General features: G+C 44.2%; 1 protein-coding gene across 2 annotated transcripts in view; it reads left to right on the forward strand.

The window, feature by feature from the left end:
* The window catches only part of SOBP (sine oculis binding protein homolog), a 172,954-nt gene that overhangs the window by 13,547 nt on the left and 142,397 nt on the right, over window positions 1-17,010 (forward strand). For both annotated transcript variants that reach the window (XM_084774446.1, XM_084774447.1), the window contains exons 2-3: window positions 1,477-1,615; window positions 4,131-4,316. In XM_084774446.1, the coding sequence (XP_084630572.1) occupies window positions 1,477-1,615; window positions 4,131-4,316 (325 nt within the window). The remainder of the gene's footprint in view (window positions 1-1,476; window positions 1,616-4,130; window positions 4,317-17,010) is intronic.

A 17,010-nucleotide genomic window follows, 5' to 3' on the forward strand; every position in this document is an offset into this window, starting at 1 on the left:
CTGAGGTCCCTTCACTGATTATTCATAGCAAGCACCTCATCTTTGTGCGTTCATGGGAAGAGTGTCTATGTAATGTGGACACGGGCAGCCATCAGAGAGAATAAATGCCTCGGTTTGATATGGCTGGCAGTTTGCCACGTGGATGGCAACACTAAATCAATCTGGCTAATTTTTTTTTTTAAATTGCCAGTGCGCTAAACCATCACAGATTGACCCAGCTGAATCTTAGAATTTAAGTGGGTACTAAAGAAAAAAAGAAAAAAAAAAAAGAAAAAAAAGGAGTAGCATCTTGTAGGTGGCTTGAAATGCCAGGTTTATTTTTGTGGGATCAGTACTATAATGTCTTTTATGGAACCATTCTGAGCTCTTAAGTCACAGAATTAAAAAAAACATGAAACACATGTTGAGGGTCCCCCCCCCCCACACACACACTTAGGCTCAGCCTTGGTGCGTTGTTTAGGTATATAAGTCATATACCCCAGTGGGATTCAGAAAAGGATACCTTCTAAGAAGAAAATAAGATTCTCTGAGCTACAAAGAAGTAAGGATACATAGTGTTCCTAGTTCAGAAGGCTCCTGGGACTCTCTTGGTGGCTGTTTAAGGCATAGCGGTCAGTCACACACATAGGGTCACATTATTTCTAGACCTAATAATTAGCAAATTGCTAGACACAGTTACTTGGCTTAAGTACTTCATCTGTCAACCGTACCTACTATTTTCAAACTTTGATGTTGCTGATAACGGCAACAACACTTTACATTCACATGTTAATTTATAGTTCATAGAGTAGCTTTATCCAAAATCTAGCTGACCAGTAGCCATCAAGTTGTTGCTACTTTTATGTCACTTAAGGGAAGAGCCTTGATTTCACGGAGAATGAATCTGTCACTAATAAAATTTACAAGACAACGTATCCATCAAGTTAGCAAAGGGGAAAATGGTCAAGAGGGACCCTTGAAACCTACTGAGTTATTTTTTATGATCCTGGTTGACAATTTAAAAATTATTTGTTTTGTTTAGACCCTGTTTTATTTGCTCCAAGAAGTAGCAACGCTGCACCAGAACGTAATCCCAATTTAAATTAATTAGAACTGCAAAAGGCTCATTTTTATTTTCAAAATATTTTCTTAGTTGTTTTTTTGCACGCTTCCTTTAAATATTTTTGTACTGGTGAGAACTTTAAACTCTGCAGAAGATTTTGCTGAAACAATACTTCGCATTCGCAGGTGAAATCCTCATGAGCACCTCTGTATTGCCCTTAGATCGTGAAAAGTCTGGAGGCCTGTCATAATCGGACCAGTCATTTTGTGATTTAAAGGCATTACAACTCTTGAGCATGATTGAAAAGTGAACAATCCTCTAGGGGAAGTGGGGCCGTCATGAAATAGGACACGGCTAACCGAATTTAACGTGCACGCTCTTTTCAGATAGTTATCGATTCCAGGGCTAAGTGGTAGCTTATGATTTCCTTCCAGAACTTTGCAGAAAACACCATGAATGAGCTCCTCGGCTGGTACGGCTACGACAAGGTTGAATTAAAAGACGGTGAAGATATTGAATTCAGAAGCTACACTACTGATGGCGAGAGCCGGCAGCACATTTCTGTTCTCAAAGGTAAGGGTGTCTCCACCTGCCGGAACTGAATCGCTGTGGGTCTCGCTTGGCTGTTGTGCACACAGCTGGCTTAGGCCCCCAACTCCTCACACTGTGGCTTGTGACCCCCCCATACGGGATTCAGTAACTAATGTGGGAGTTGTGCAAACTTTGGCAGCTGGAAAAGGTTATGGATGATACAGTGGCCCCAAATTAATTGCAAGTCAATGTGTCGTTCATCCGAGGTGTTTCTGGCGGTGCGTACACGTGATGCATCGCGCGGCTTCGCTGCAGCCTTGGTTCTGAACACGCAACAGGAGCGCTTCGCCCTGCGCAAGTTGACCTGTCACACAGTGCCGACAAAACGCCTCCCGAAACACCTTGGCTTAGATTCAAGCGTATTGTGTGTTCTGAGGAGCAGTGCTCTTAATCTGCATACAAAGTTCTCTGCTCTTATAGATCGCTTAATGATCGAGAGCAAAGACGTAATATTTCCTAATGTCATTCCTCAGCGTGTAAGTACCAAATTAGTATATTTTTTACATTTATCGTCTTAGAATAATTGGCCTTTTTAAGAATGTCATTTGAGTAGCTGACTTGATTAGCATTAAAAAAAATGATTAAATGAATTTTTGGATTGGGATTAGGACAGAATTTCCAATCATTTCTGAAATGACTCTACACACACATCTGTACTTTATCACACACTACCAGATATTTAGTTAAGATTTATTTCCCTACGTAAAATTATCTGAATGCATCCATCTCATTAATCGACAAGTTTGCCTTCATTTTAAATAAGTGGACAAATTGCAGGTATAATTATAAAAGAATTGTTTCAAGGTAATGTATTTATGACGTGTTATCAGCAAATGTCCGGTTTGCACACATATTTTCTATCCCGGTACACCAGTGGTGGGTGAGAGGGAGCTGGGAGTGGAAGGGTTCCAGAAGATTGGCTTTAAATGTATTCCCAGCTGTGCTTTCCTGTAAGCGGAGTTCCACAGAACCTCAGAGCTCAACAGAAAACAAAAATAGACACAGTTCTGTCTTCTTCCAGCGATGGGTAAACACGCCAGGACTGAGGACCTGAGCACCGCGGTCCTGCGGCAAGTTCCCGGAAACAGTGTTTGCAGACTTTGGGCTCCTCCTCCTTTGGTGCTTACGTCATCAGGGCTGGGGACTGGGGTGTCCCGTGAAGTGCATGTTGGGTTTATGTGTTCAGATAGCACCTTGTGGACCCTCTCCTTCCGTTGTTTGGAGGGGAATTCTAAAAGGAAGCCTTGTTTTCATTTTTGCGTGTCCGGTCTTCCCTCTTTCTCTGCTCCGTGCTCTTGAGTAGAGTAAAGGAGAGCAGTACAAAGTTGTACGCGATTAGATCAAAATCCAGCTAGCACGTGGAAATTATAGCGGAATGGCGGGGCCGAGTTACCCAGATTCCGGGTGGACAGCAGGCTGAGAGTACCTAAGTGGAAAGCCTGAGTGAGTCCGGAATTAGTAATCCTAAATTTGGAATGAGAGTCTGTTTATAAGATGAAAGAGGAGGAGCACGTGAAGGAATTTTAGTAAAACGTGGGTATGACTAACTAGTCATTATCAGCGGCTCCTGGCTCAGTGTTTGTGTTGCGTCAGAATCTCTTCGCACAGTCCCTGCTCTCATATTCTATTCCCAGTCTTTAAGAGGGAGCTTTCTCTTCTTATATGACAGGCAATGACATGGAAACGAGCCGTCCTGCAGGCATGTGGAATTGAATGTACATGACAAATTTGATGTTAGGCTTGCTATGAAATTGTACACATCACATTAGGAAGATAGTATCATAAATTTCACTGTAAATGAAAAATGCAAGTCCCGAGCTTATGCTGTATAAATGAACAGCCTCGGCAACATCTCGCCTGGGCCATCGTCTTAGCCTCTGGGGAACACGGGAAGAATCCCACGCTTCTCGCGGTTGAAATTCTGTGTGTATATGACACAAGGATATAAAATGCACAATGTCATAAATTTGATTTGCATTTTTGTTCATTTGAACAATATTGGCGTTGTTAATATTAATTAATATGATTAATATTAATTTTACAATACCCAGTGCAGTAACAGTATTTTTTAAGTCGGTAGTTTATTTGATTACACCACGGCTTTAGATTTAGAACACAGTTGGACAGAGTTACGATTCTGGGCTGCGTTTTGAGCCCTCCCCATAGCCAGAGCGTGAGGCTTGCTATACATCACTTTGCACATGGAAAAGGTTAATTGCCTCCCAATTTTCTATGGGCTTTTACAGTGCTAAAATTCATGACCATGATCCAACTGGGATATTAGCTATCAGAGTGGAGCAAATTATAAAGAAAAGCCTATCCGGAGACGTTGGTAGCAAAACTGTAAAGCCTCAGGGTGGGCTGTGGAGTCCTGTTTGCAAGGGGAAAATTTGCTCTGTTACGTAACCAGGGGACTTGACGAAATAAGGAAAAATTTAAGTCTAATGAATGCATTCTTGGTTATACTGAATGGCTTTTTCTTTTCTTTCTCTTACAGAAAATTCTTTGCCAAAACCAAAATTACCCGAGGACAGTGTTATTTCTTCCTACAGTATGAGCACAGGCTATTCAGGCCTTGCCACTGGGAATGGGCTCAGTGACTCACCTGCAGGGTCAAAGGACCACAGCAATGTGCCTATTATTGTACCTTTACTCCCACCACCTTTCATAAAGCCGCCGGCAGGTAAGCACTACTGGGGCTCCCGACCATAGCGCTCTGTATACAGCTGTTGTCACTGTCTGAAGACAACTTACTAACAGCTCAACTTGATAAAGACGCTTTGAGGAATGCCACAGATGAATGTCAGTGTACCTACCTACTGCTTAAGTATTTATTGTGGGTATTATTCGAAGAATTCCTGTACCTAACCCTGCTTGGCCTGTAGCATTTAACTGACTCCAAATCTTTTCTACCACCAGACTCAGAAAAAGATTTCTCCCGGCCGGGCTTGGTGGCACACGCCTTTAATTCCAGCACTCTGTGAGTTTGAGGCCAGTCTGGTCTACAAAGTGAGCCCAGGACAGCCAAGGCTACACAGAGAAACCCTGTCTCGAAAAAAAAAAAACAAAAAAAAATTTTTTTTCCCCTTTCCTGAAGTCACCTACTTTTTTTTTTTTTTAAAGAATAAAATATATATAATGCTTGGTTAACAAAAAAAGTACAGATGATTGAACAGGGTGGGGCACTAGGAGGGCTAGGTCTTTTGGGGTTTTCTGAGGAGAAGGATAATTTTGGAAGAAGACATATGGCAGCCATGTTTTTGAACATGCCTTCCTCTAAATCCATTCAAGAAACAAGTTATATTATGCACCGTCTCCACAGAATTGTTTCTAATTCCTGGAAAGCTGTCTCCGAGCGCTTAAAAGGAGGATGGAAATCTGAGTTCCACTTGCATGAAAATGTAATCTGTTGTTTTATATTTCCGGAAAATTAGATGGCCGAGTGTTTAGATCTCGGTGGCAGAGAGCTGGCACGCTGGTGTTCAGTGTAGCTCGTAGATGCAGTTCACGCAAGGACAGGAAGGACCTCAGGAGTGCTCTGCCTGACTCGCTTTAAAATGTGGGACGCAGGCCGGAATGCTTTATTACGAGCCATTTTTGCGTGAATGGGACTGAACACTGACAGACACCGCGTTATAATAGCAGTACTTAGTGTGTAACATGCTAACACTAATGCGTGTGTTTATATGTCAGAGGATGGACGTTTGGTTATGTTTCCATAAACAGTGAGGGCATTTTCAGGTCCGAGTTCTTCAGTCTGTGTTACGTATAGATCTATACAGTGTTCCTTCATGGTCTGGGCCACACTCTCTTGTTGGCCTATTACAGTTTAACAAATAAAACTGACCTATCATACGGAGGTCATTACGTTATGTTATTAAATTAAAACTCATTTGTCATTCAAATCATTGGTAGCACTAATACTAACATAATTGGCGAATTATGCAATACTTACCTTATTATTGATTTTTACCTTATTAGTGATCTTATTAGTAATATTTACCTTATTAGTCATCTTATTTTCCTCTGGTTGGTTGATTGGTTGGATGATGGGACAGCGGGACCAGAGTTTATCTCCCAAGGACCAAAAGATACACTTTGCACAGGCCAGTTGCTGACAAAAGGGTAGGTAGTTTCATAAATGTAGTATTCCCAGCTGAACACGTGTTCTGTGGCTGAGCTGAGGGCCGCTGCTCAGTGTATTCATGAGTTGGTTTGACTGAGAAGCGGGAACACACAGAGAAAGCCTGGGTTTAATTCTAGCCTTTGCCACTCAACAGCTCTGTGGAAGGGGACAAGTCCTGCCAGCTCTGCTTTTCTGTTTCCTCTTTCATAGAACGGGAGCATCGCCCTACCTCTTGGGGTTGTTGCAGAGAGAAGCACCGGGCATGCCAGCTACGACAGAAACGTTAGGTAGCAAACCCTCTACCTCCCTTTTCTATTTTCAGCTCTTATTCTGCATTAGAGTCTTCATGCACATAGTTTCTGCATAGAAAGGTGTGCACCCAAATACAAGTTCAGCGCTAAGATTTATTTGAGCAGAGAAACTGCTTGAGACGTTAGCACAGCTTAGGGGAGCGGGAGGGAGGCCAGAGGACCTGCCCCTAGGTTTCCGGTGGAGCCAGCCACGTGGAATGTAAGCACACGGCTTCTATTTAACCCTAATTCCACACCAGATCAGGAAATAAATATGCGAAAGCTTAGAGGCCAAAAATGGAGCCTTGGAAGTCTTAGCTGGAGGAACTCTGAGGAATTAGAAGCCAGAGTAACCAAACACCAGCGGTTTTATGCTGTCTGCTGTGGAACTCCAAGGCACTCATCTGTGGAAAACAAAGTGCAGGGAAGGGCATCTTTTCTGTATCTGCTCTAACCCTTTGCCTGTCTGCCTGGAGGCTCCATTTGACAGGATTCTGGAACGTTCTCTGCCTTCCAGATCTCACCAAGCACAGATCAGAGAGACAACTTTTGATTCTATAAAGCGAGGGTAGGATTGTAGACTGTTCCTGTGAAGAGTCAGGCAATACTGTAGACTTCCTGGGCCATAATGCCTCTCACAGCTCCCCAGAGCATCGCTGCTGTAGCAGGAGGGCGTCCTTGGATGGCACATGTAGCATTGAGTGTAGCTTTGTTTCAGTAAAATCCTTTTTATCCCCCCCCCCCCAAAAGTTAAAATATAGGCAGTGGGTAGGGCTTTGTCCAGAAAGCACAGTTTGCTGAAGATGGTGCTAGGTGGGGTAACATAAGTCAATTCTTACACAGCAGCAAGGTGAGCAGAGCTTTAGAGTTACGCTGTGTATGTGGCTGGTGTCCTGTGCAATATTGGAAGCAGTGGCAAGGGCAGGAAAGCAATGGTTTTCCTGGGCTTACAAACTGTGTGTGTGCGTGTGTGGTGTCTGTGTGTGTGTGTCTGTGTGTGCATGTGTATGTATGTGTGTGTGTGTATGTGTGCATATGTGTGCGTATGTGTGTGTGTGCGTGTGTGTGTGCATGTGCCTGTGTACATGTGTGTGGGGTACATGTGTGCATATGTGTGTGCATGTGCATGCGTGTGTGTGCGTGTGTGCGTGTGTGCGTGTGGGGTGGGTGTATGCATCTATATATGTGTGCATATGTGTGTGCATGGGTGTGCGTGTGTATGTATGTGTGTGTATGTATGTGTGCATGTGCCTGTATGGAGTGTGTGTGTGTGCATGTGTATATGTGTGCATATGTGTGTGCGTGTGTGTGCGTGTGTGTGCGTGTGCATGCATGGGTGCGTGCGTGTGGGGTGTGTGTGTGTATGTGTATATGTGTGCATATGTGTGTGCATGTGCATGCATGTGTGCATGTGCGCGCGTGTGTGGCATGTGTGTGCGTGTGTGTGCGTGCATGCGTGTGTGCCTGGAGAGCTACCCATCTTTTCTCCAGCTCCCCACAACCACCTCTGAGGGTACAGGTACATGCCAGTATGCCTAGCTTTTGTGCGAGTGCTGCGGACCCACACTCAGGTCCTCATCCCTGTGCATCGGCACTGGATCCACTGTGCCAAGGAGCCCGGGAGAGGGTGTTAGGGCTCCTGGAGCTAGAGTTCTTACAGGCAGGTATCGGTTATGCATCCCTTGATATGGTGCTGAGAACTGAACTCAGGTCTTCTGTAAGAGCAATAAGTGCTCTTAACTTGTGAGCCACACCTCTAGCCCCAGGAAAGTTTTTTTTTTTTTCCTTCTGGCTTTTTAAAAAAAAAATTGAGATAGGCTCTTAATGTAGCCCTGGTGGTCTGGAAGTCACTACACAGACCATAGACCAGACTAGGTGCAAGTTCATGAGCTCTGTCACCATGCTTGGTTAACTTTATTTTTTAATATACACTTATAAATTTTTAATGTATATTCTTGAGGGGAACTAATGAAGGGCACAACGGCCAGAAGCCAAGAGCTCCTCCTGATCACCCCTGGATAACCCAGAGCTGGCTGCATTGGGCAGGTGTTCGCCCCTTAGGATAGCGATCCCAAGAATTCAAGGTACACTTTGAAGTGCCTAGGTTCCTACTACTGTGGCTGGCTATGTGAAAACGCTAATGACAGCACTTGTATCTGCATCGAACCCTTTTCAGTTTGTGAAATTCATTTACGTCCTTTTCTTTAAAAACAATGTACTTCTGTTACTGTGCTTTTGTTTTGTTATGAGGCAGGGTCTCACTGTCTAGCTCTGGCTGGCCTGGAACTCACAGAGATCCACCTGCCTCTGCTCACAAGTGCTGGCATTGAAGGGGTGCACCACCGTGCTCCTCAGCCATCATCATGGTCATTAGTGTGTGTGATATGTGTGTGATGTGTATGTATGTGATATGTGAGTGATGTGTGTGTATGATATGAGATGTGTGTGTGTGATATGAGTAATGTGTGTGTGTGAGTGATGTGTATGTGATGTGTGTGTGTGATGTATGTGTGTGTGACATGTGTGCATTGTGTGTGAGATGTGTGTGTGATGTATGTGTGTGTATGTGTGTGATGTGTGTGTGTGAGTGATGTGCATGTGTATGAGATGTGTATGATGTTTGTGTGATGTGTGTGAGATGTGTGTGTGATGTGTGTGAGATGTGTGTGTGATGTGTGTGTATGATATGAGATGTGTGTGTGTGATATGAGTAATGTGTGTGTGAGTGATGTGTATGTGATGTGTGTGTCTGAGATGTGTGTGTAAGTGATGTGTGTGTGATGTATGTGTGTGTGAGATGTGTGCATTGTGTGTGAGATGTGTGTGTGATGTATGTGTATGTATGTGTGTGATGTGTGTGTGAGTGATGTGCATGTGTGTGAGATGTGTATGATGTTTGTGTGATGTGTGTGAGATGTGTGTGTGATGTGGGTGGGGGATGTATGTGTGTGATGTGTGCGATGTATGTATGTGTCAAATGTTTGTGTGATGTGTGTGTGAGATGTGTGTTGTGTATGGGTGTATGTGAGTGTGATGTGTGTGTGTGTATGAGAGAGGTGTGTGTGTGTGTGTGTGATGTGTGTGGGAGCATGTGCAGTGGTGATGGATGAAAGAGCATCTTTGTGAAGCTGGTTCTCTCCTTCCACCTGTGTGGATTCTGAGGCTCGAATTGGGAACCTCTGTGGCAAACCCTTCACCAGCTGAGCCATCTCATCGGTCCTCACTCCCATTCTCTTATTTAGCTCAGTTTTTATAGAGCCTCTGAGAAATCGCACGCTGGGTATCACTAAAGACATGGTAGCATCCTTGGGTCCTGTGTCTTCTAAGTACTTCGAGTCTTCTGACCCCTAATCCAGCATTCTTTTTATTATAAAGTCGCCATTTCATTCCAAACTTTATCAGAATAGTAATGCTGATTAACGTTCCATCTCTTCCAGATTCCCCAATGGCAGGAGATACAGCTTTCCCTTTCAAGTTCACTCTAAAAGTCCCTGCCTTTGGGGGAGACTTGATTCCTTCACTGTCCTTGACAATCTGTGGGTCTCTGAATCTGATGGTCTTTTCGGGGGTAACATCCTAGCTAGGCTCTCAACGGTTGCTGCCCATGGCACTGGCATCTCTTCCGGGTGTTAGAGGCTCTGCCTGGGCAGGCCCTGGTTCCCAGCAGTTTCATGAGCTAGGCAGACCCGCCACTGGATCCCAGTCACAGCTCGGCAGCCAGGGAGCCCAGTGGAATGCTCGTGACTGAGAACCCAGAGGTACCGCATTCGCTTAGATTTCCACTCCCTTCACACAGCTGCATACAAGCGGTGTGAGTGAGCTCACTTCTGGGCCCTGGGAACTGCTTTTCTGGTCCTGCCCCACCCCCACCCTCCTTTTCTCTGGAGAAGGCAGCTCCCTGTGTTTGCGTGATTACCTCGGCACTGACCCTGCTTCGGCTTCACATGCTTGTGTCCATTTTCCACAGCTAAGCTGCCCTTCCCCCCTCAAAGACAGCTTCTGGGCCTGGGTGTAGCATGTGTGACATCACAGGCGTTACTATGGTAACAGACTTGTTATAAACACAGGATAATAGGGCTGCTTTTGCTTTTCTTTACTCCCCCACGCAGTGAAGGGAATCACCGGGATCCTTAAATAATAACCACGGACTTTTGCTGCGGAGTCTGGGAAGTGAACAGAGCGAGGCTATGGTACAGCCGTTTAGAAAGCTGTTACAATATTAGGAAATATTAAAAAGCGCCCGCCGATCCTTTCCATATCGACACGTCTTTATCCTTTTAATTTGAATAGATTCACAAACCTCCAAGGCTAATTTTTGAAATCACACCACGAACACAGTCTGAACTGGCAAAAAAAAAAAAAGTATTAGCAAGACATTTGAAATATTACTCAGGTTAATTGCATTGTCACCTTGCTGCAGTTTCTCATGCTCAAACCTTTGGGATTTCATTCAGAGAGACTTAATCCCAGAAAAGGCTCTAGCAACAAAGCAGGAACACTCTATAGCAGCTCTCTACTGTTCCCCACACCAGGCTTGAGAACGGAAGCAAGGCATTCGGGATGGAGTTTTGAATACAAACTGCTTGCTAAGACATTATGATCTTGATTGCTTTGTAGTGTAACTGTCACATTTAGCCACTGGCCAGACATCAGTCCTCTGCAATTGATGGGCAAGCTTAGGTCTATCGGCCTTGCAAACCTCTGTTCAAAGGTATGTGCTACAGCTGGGACCACATCCAGGGCCTTTTTTTGTCTGGGCTTTGCTTCATGACAATATTTTACTAACAAGGATTTTTAAAATTCAATGCCACTAGTGTTATAACCAAGGAAAGATGAAATGGAGCAAACTGTAGCGGAATCATCACAGCTGTAGGAAACTCCACCTGTGAAGAGAGCACAGCGTGGTGCAGGGGAGGCTTGACAGGTCCCCCAGAGTCTCACCACTTGCCTAGTCTGAATCTCAAATCCCTGAATACTTTAAAATGAAATGAAATGTGAAAAAAGAAAGAGCCACACTTCTCTGTGGCCATTTTGAATAGAATGCCTTTTACTTGGCATGATAAGTGACCTTATAACCCCTCCCCACCCCCCCACCCCCCCACCTCCACCATGGTCCCAAGGGGGAGGTAAAACGTGTAGCCACCTACACAGCTCACACAGCCTTGTGTGGGGGGAAGTTGGGATCAGTCTCCTAAGACCAGCTTGGTTTCCTGTAGGCAGACACATCTTGCCTTTCTTTGAAAACGATGACCATTTCCTGTCCCTCAGGGTAGTTTGCATTCAGTGAGCTTTCTCAATTTGTGTTCAGGCAAAGTCATGGAAATATGATATTTTTTTTTCAGGGAAATCTTGAAATTCCTAAGTGGGTTTAAGAACTAGCTCCAAGGAACTGTTAGCTTAACAGAGACTATTAGAGACCCACGTGATCTCTAAGCTCTATGTGTACAGCTAAGCGACCCACAGTTAATGAGCATGTTACTTTTTGGCTCCTACAACCCTTACATGGACTTGCTATATCCAGGAAAGTGGGAATCGGAATGTGGTTTGCATTATGGTCATTACTTATTTTATCTGTTATTCAATAGTCTTGGAGTTTGCATGTGAGTGATGTAGTCCAAAGAACCACTGAGAAAACAGGATTTAATAAAAATTGCTTTGGCATTTATTTATTTGTCCAACTTGAAATATGATTATTAAATAAAATTACCTAGACTTAATGGGATTTGGATGACTTACTATTTATGTACTAGATACACACACACACACAGAGAGAGAGAGTGTGTGTGTGTGTTTTCACTGAAATCTTGGATTTCCAAGTAATTTAGGATGGGGCAGGAGGAAGTCCAATGAGTGGCCAGAATGGCATAAGAAGTTAATACATTTGAACAGTTATTATGGACTAAGATAATAGGTGACATAATTTAATTTTCCCCCAGGAACTATGAGGGTGCCACTGTTAAAACTGTCTTCCAGACATGGAAATGGAGGCACAGCACCTTGGCTGAGGTCATGCAGGCGATGATTGGTAGAGTGGACACTTGAACTTGCGTATTATGTTTCTTATCTTCACAACCAGGGCGTATCCAAAACGCTGTCAGGATTCCAGCTGGTATTAGTTACATATCTTGTTGCTGTGACAAAATAGCAGACAAGAAGTAAGCTTAAGAGGGTTATTTTAGCCCATAGAGCAGTCCAGGATGATGTGTGTGGACATCGTGGCAGTAGGAACAGGAGGCAGCCTGTTACAGGCAGGGAGCAGAGAACAGAGAGTGCTGGTGCTCAGCTTTCCCGTGCAGTCTAGGGCCTCAGCCCACGGCTCACATTCCCAGTGCACCTTTCACTTTAGTTGCCCTAGTAACCCCCTCACAGGCCTGACCAAAACCTGTCTCCTAGGTGATTTTAGATTTGGTCCAGGTGGCAGTGAGTATCCATTACTGTTTCCGGGATGCTACTTACATGGTAGTAGACTGTGGACATACATTACAGCCCCTGGCTACTGGGAACTTTAGAGTAAGTATCCTTGGCATATAATGGAACCATCTCGGCAAAGCCAGGTGTTGCAATGCATGCCTGTAATCCCAGCGCCTGGGAGCTAGAGGTAAGAAGAGCAGGAGGTCCGAGCCCAGCCTCAGCTACAGAGTGAGTTCAAGGCTAGCCTAGGCTACACAATTTCCTGGCTTAAAAATCTAGAAACCGAGCCAGGCAAGCCAAAACAAAACAAAACAATATAATCGCATCATTTTACCTGGGGTTGTAGTGTAGGTGGTGGGAGTGAAAATGCTGTGAAAGTCCTTAGTATGTAGGAGCCGAGAGTCTCTCAGCAGATAGTGAGGGCCATTTGAAAGTCAACATGATTAGAAAAACAACAACAACAACAACAACAAGCCCAAAAGTCTTAGCTCCCATGGTATAGATCCTGATTTGTCTTCATTTTTATGTTTTTCTTTTTGAGACAGGGTCTCACTTTGTAGCTCAGCCTGGCCTGAAGCTCACTGTGTAGCTCTGGCTGAGCTGTGCTCAGGGCAATTCTCCTGCGTCAGTCCCACAGTTTTGGGAGTACATGGTGTGAGTTGCCAAGCCCAGCTCTTTATACCACCCAGAGTCCTTGGACGTCGGTGTAAGGTAGATTTTAGTGTGATGATCCTTAATTCCAAAAGGAATTTATGATCTGAAGGGTGCTGGGATGCAGGGTCGGAGCCAGGGGACCTGAGCTGTTGACACCCAGCTCTGCCATTTATGGCCTAAGTAATATTAGATAGGTCATTTAGTATCCCTGATCAAATTCCATTTCCTACAAAGTTACTAAGTTACCGGTTAGTCACCTAATGGACTAAACTTCCCTGTGCTTGCACCCCAGTTAGAGTCCCAGAACCACGTAAAGGTGGGAAGAGAGAGAGAGAGCTATCTTCAAAAAGTTGTCACGCGTACTCTACATTCTCAATGTGGCGCACACCCTCGCACACGCACGTGCGCTCACAGACAAATTAAAACAACTGTAAAATCTCAAATTTGGAGGGAGAATATTTAAATATGCTCTCATATGACCTTGATACTTGGCTGAGCAAAGTTAAAGGAAACTTACCCGTGTATGGAGGAGTTACAGCAGCCAGATGTCTGTGGGAGATTTGTACTGCTTGGAGTAGTGTGTGTGTGTGTGTGTGTGTGTGTATGTGTGTGTGTGTGTGTGTGTGTGTGTGTTTTAATGCATTTTGTGTGTCTGTGTGTGACACCCATGCCTACCACAGTAAGAGTGCAGTATCAAGTGGGTCTTGAGGGTTTAACTTGGGTTGTCTGGTTTGGTGGCAAATGCCTTTACCCTCTGAGCCATCTTACCCCCCCCCCCATTTTAAATGTGTTTTATTGCATTTATTCACTGTATGTAGGACTGTTATATATGGGCGTTTTCAAACCATAGTATAGTGTACTTTAAACATACTCCTCCTATCCCTCTGCCCTCCCCTTTCTTGGCTCCACCCCCTCCCTAGTCAGTCCCTCTTTCTTCTTTAGTTTCATTTTATTTTCATGTCATATATATGTATCCATGTAAAATCCACGAACCGTAAATGAGAGAAATATACTATATCTGTCTTTTTGAGACTAGTTTAATCTGTATGGTTAGCTCTAGTTGTATCCATTTCCTTGCAAACAACATTATCTACATTGTTTGATAATTTTACCTTAATTAAATTATTACATACTTTCTTCCCTTCCTCTCCTTCCTCCCATGTTCCCCCTGCCTCTCAAGTTCATTGCTTCTTTTTTTTTTATTATTATTGTTCCCTAAATACATACTTACACACAGACACACAGACACACACACATACTGCTGAATCTAAAACTGTTTCTTGTATGTATATATTTTAAGAATTGACCACTTAGTCAGTTGGATAGACAATTAGGGAGCTCTGGGTGAGAGCTCTCTGGGGAGACCAACAGCAGTCATCAACTGTAGCTCTTTATCCAGGGGTGAGGCCCCAAGAGCTCTCCCCAAAATATTTTGGGATGGCAATTGGCGTTGAATTTGTTCAGGTTTCACTTTGGCAGGCATATTGTTGAGGTATCATAGAAATTGCTTCTTGAAAACATTGCATCTGGAAAACACAGTCTTGCAGCAACTTCCTGGTCCTCTGGCTCTTATGGCGTTTCTGCCTCATCTTCTTCCATGCCGCCTAAGCTTAGGGGCAGGGGTTGGTGTTGTAGGGGTAGTTGGGGACTTCTGTAACCATCTCCATCTGCTTCAGGGTGCGGATAAGAGCTCTACCTACCTGTGAGTACGAGGATAAATACGTAGAGTGTGGTTGGGGGTCTATGCTGGTTTAGGAAAGTGGCAATGGTAGGTTATCTTCTAGGGTCCGTGACCCCACTAGCCATGTGTAGTTGGCTAGGCCTACAGTACTGGGCTCAACTTTCCTTCTGTTAAGTGGGCTTTAAGTCTCTTTAAGCAGTGTTAGTCACTGCCCAAAACAGAAGTGCCACGATTGCTCCTTTAGGATATGTAAATACCATGTCGCTGCTGTGGTTCATGGGCATCACAGCTGGGCAGCTCTACTGGCTGTTTCCCCTCCTTTGGCAGCCTGCACAGTACTTTGCCGCACTGAGAGCCGTTGTTCACGGGCGAGGCGGGCAGGCTTTTGGGAGATACAGCCTTAACTGTCCTATGTCTGAAGTGCACGGTGTCTTCAGCAATACCGTCTTACCTTTAACATCTGGGAAGCCACCAAAGGCAACGGCAATGCTCTATATTGTTTGGGGAGTCTCCTGGACTCGCTTAACCAACAATGCAGAAGGAAGTTTCTTATGTCTGGTGCTAGGGTTTTGGCTAGATAATCTATGGTTCTTGGTGGGAGCTTTATTTACTACGAGCAGTTAAACTCTCTGTGTGGTATGTATATATGTATGTGGGCATGCTCACACAAGCACACCACGTCATTTTATGTAAATATAAAACATTCTCGATGCCTTCTTCAGATACCCGTGCTGTTACTTATCTCTCTTCCCTCCCTCCTGACCCCAGTTACGGCCCCTCCCATTTTCCTCACTCCCCTTCAGATCATGTGCGTCTCGCTGTTCACCTCTTTGGAGTTTCTAATTGCTCTCCTGTCTTCCCCCTCTTCCCCCATTATGGTCCCCTTTGCCTTTCTGGTTTCTATGCTTACCCCAGGCTATATTATCACACCTGAAACATTGGTGCTGGGAACCACGGGTGAGAGCGCACCCAGCGTTCATCTTTCTGGGTTTGGGTTACCTCACTCGATATGATCTTATTTAGTTCCGCCCATTTGCCTGCAAATTTCGTGATTTAATTTTCCTTTACAGCTGAATAGAATTCCATAGTGTATACATACCACGTAATCCATTCATTAGCTGAAGGATGTTTAGGTTGATTCCGTTTCCTAGCTGTTGTGAATAGAGGGGCTCAGCCGGTGTCTGTGGGGTAGGATGGCAAGTGCTTTGGGCGTATGCCAAGAGGCGGTATGGCCGGGCCATATGATAGATTTATTTGTATCTTCTTGAGACTTCTTCACACTGATTTCCAGAGTTCGCAGTCTCACCAACGGTGGACAAGTGTTTGCTTTTCCCTGTATCTTTGCCAACATTTGTTCTCAGTTAAGTACATTTTTTTCTTTATGGCTTAAAAACATCCTACTGTGTATAAATATGTCACATTTTCTTCTGTTGGACACCTAGGTTGGTTCCATAGCTTAGTGCTGGAATAAGCATTTATTAGTACCTCTGCGATGTGTTGAACTGGGATCCACTGGGGAACCACGCAGAAGATATCTGCGTCATAGAGCAGATCTGTTTTTAGTTTTTGCAAAAATTGCCTATTAACTCTTACAGTGCCTGAAGTAATTTCCATTCTACCATTTTAAGTTATGCACATAAAGTTTATTTTCTATCTGCATCCTAGTCAGCATTGGCCTGCTCACATGGTCTCTCCCTCCCTTCCCCGACCCTGTCACAGTGTCATGTATCTCAGGATGGTCTCGAACTTGCTGAGTGGTGGATGGTGACCTCAGACTTTTGTTGCTCCTTGCCAACACCTCCTGAGTGCTGTGTTTACAGGTGTGCACCATCACAGCTAGTTTTGTGCAGAGCTAAGGGTTGCTTGCACTCAGGGATTTGTCCGTGCTAGTAAATAACCTATCAACTATACTATGTGCCCAGGCCCAAGTTATTTGTTTTCTTAGTGACTTCCATTATGTCATAAATGATATAGAGGCTTGACATAGTTTTAATTTGTATTTCTCTAATGTTAGTGAGGCTGAACATCTTTTTGTATGTTTTATTTGTAGTTCATCTTTTGAGAATTGTCTGTTCATTTCATTAGTCTATTTATTGATCGGGTTGTTTGACTTCTTGCCTAGTTTGAGTCTAGATAATATTCCTTTGTCAGACATGTAGCTAGCAATTGTTTCTGCCCCATTCTGAATGTTGTCTCCTCATCCCATTAATCATAC

Source organism: Acomys minous, assembly GCF_964271855.1.
Source record: "Acomys minous genome assembly, chromosome: 3".
Classification (NCBI taxonomy): domain Eukaryota; kingdom Metazoa; phylum Chordata; class Mammalia; order Rodentia; family Muridae; genus Acomys; species Acomys minous.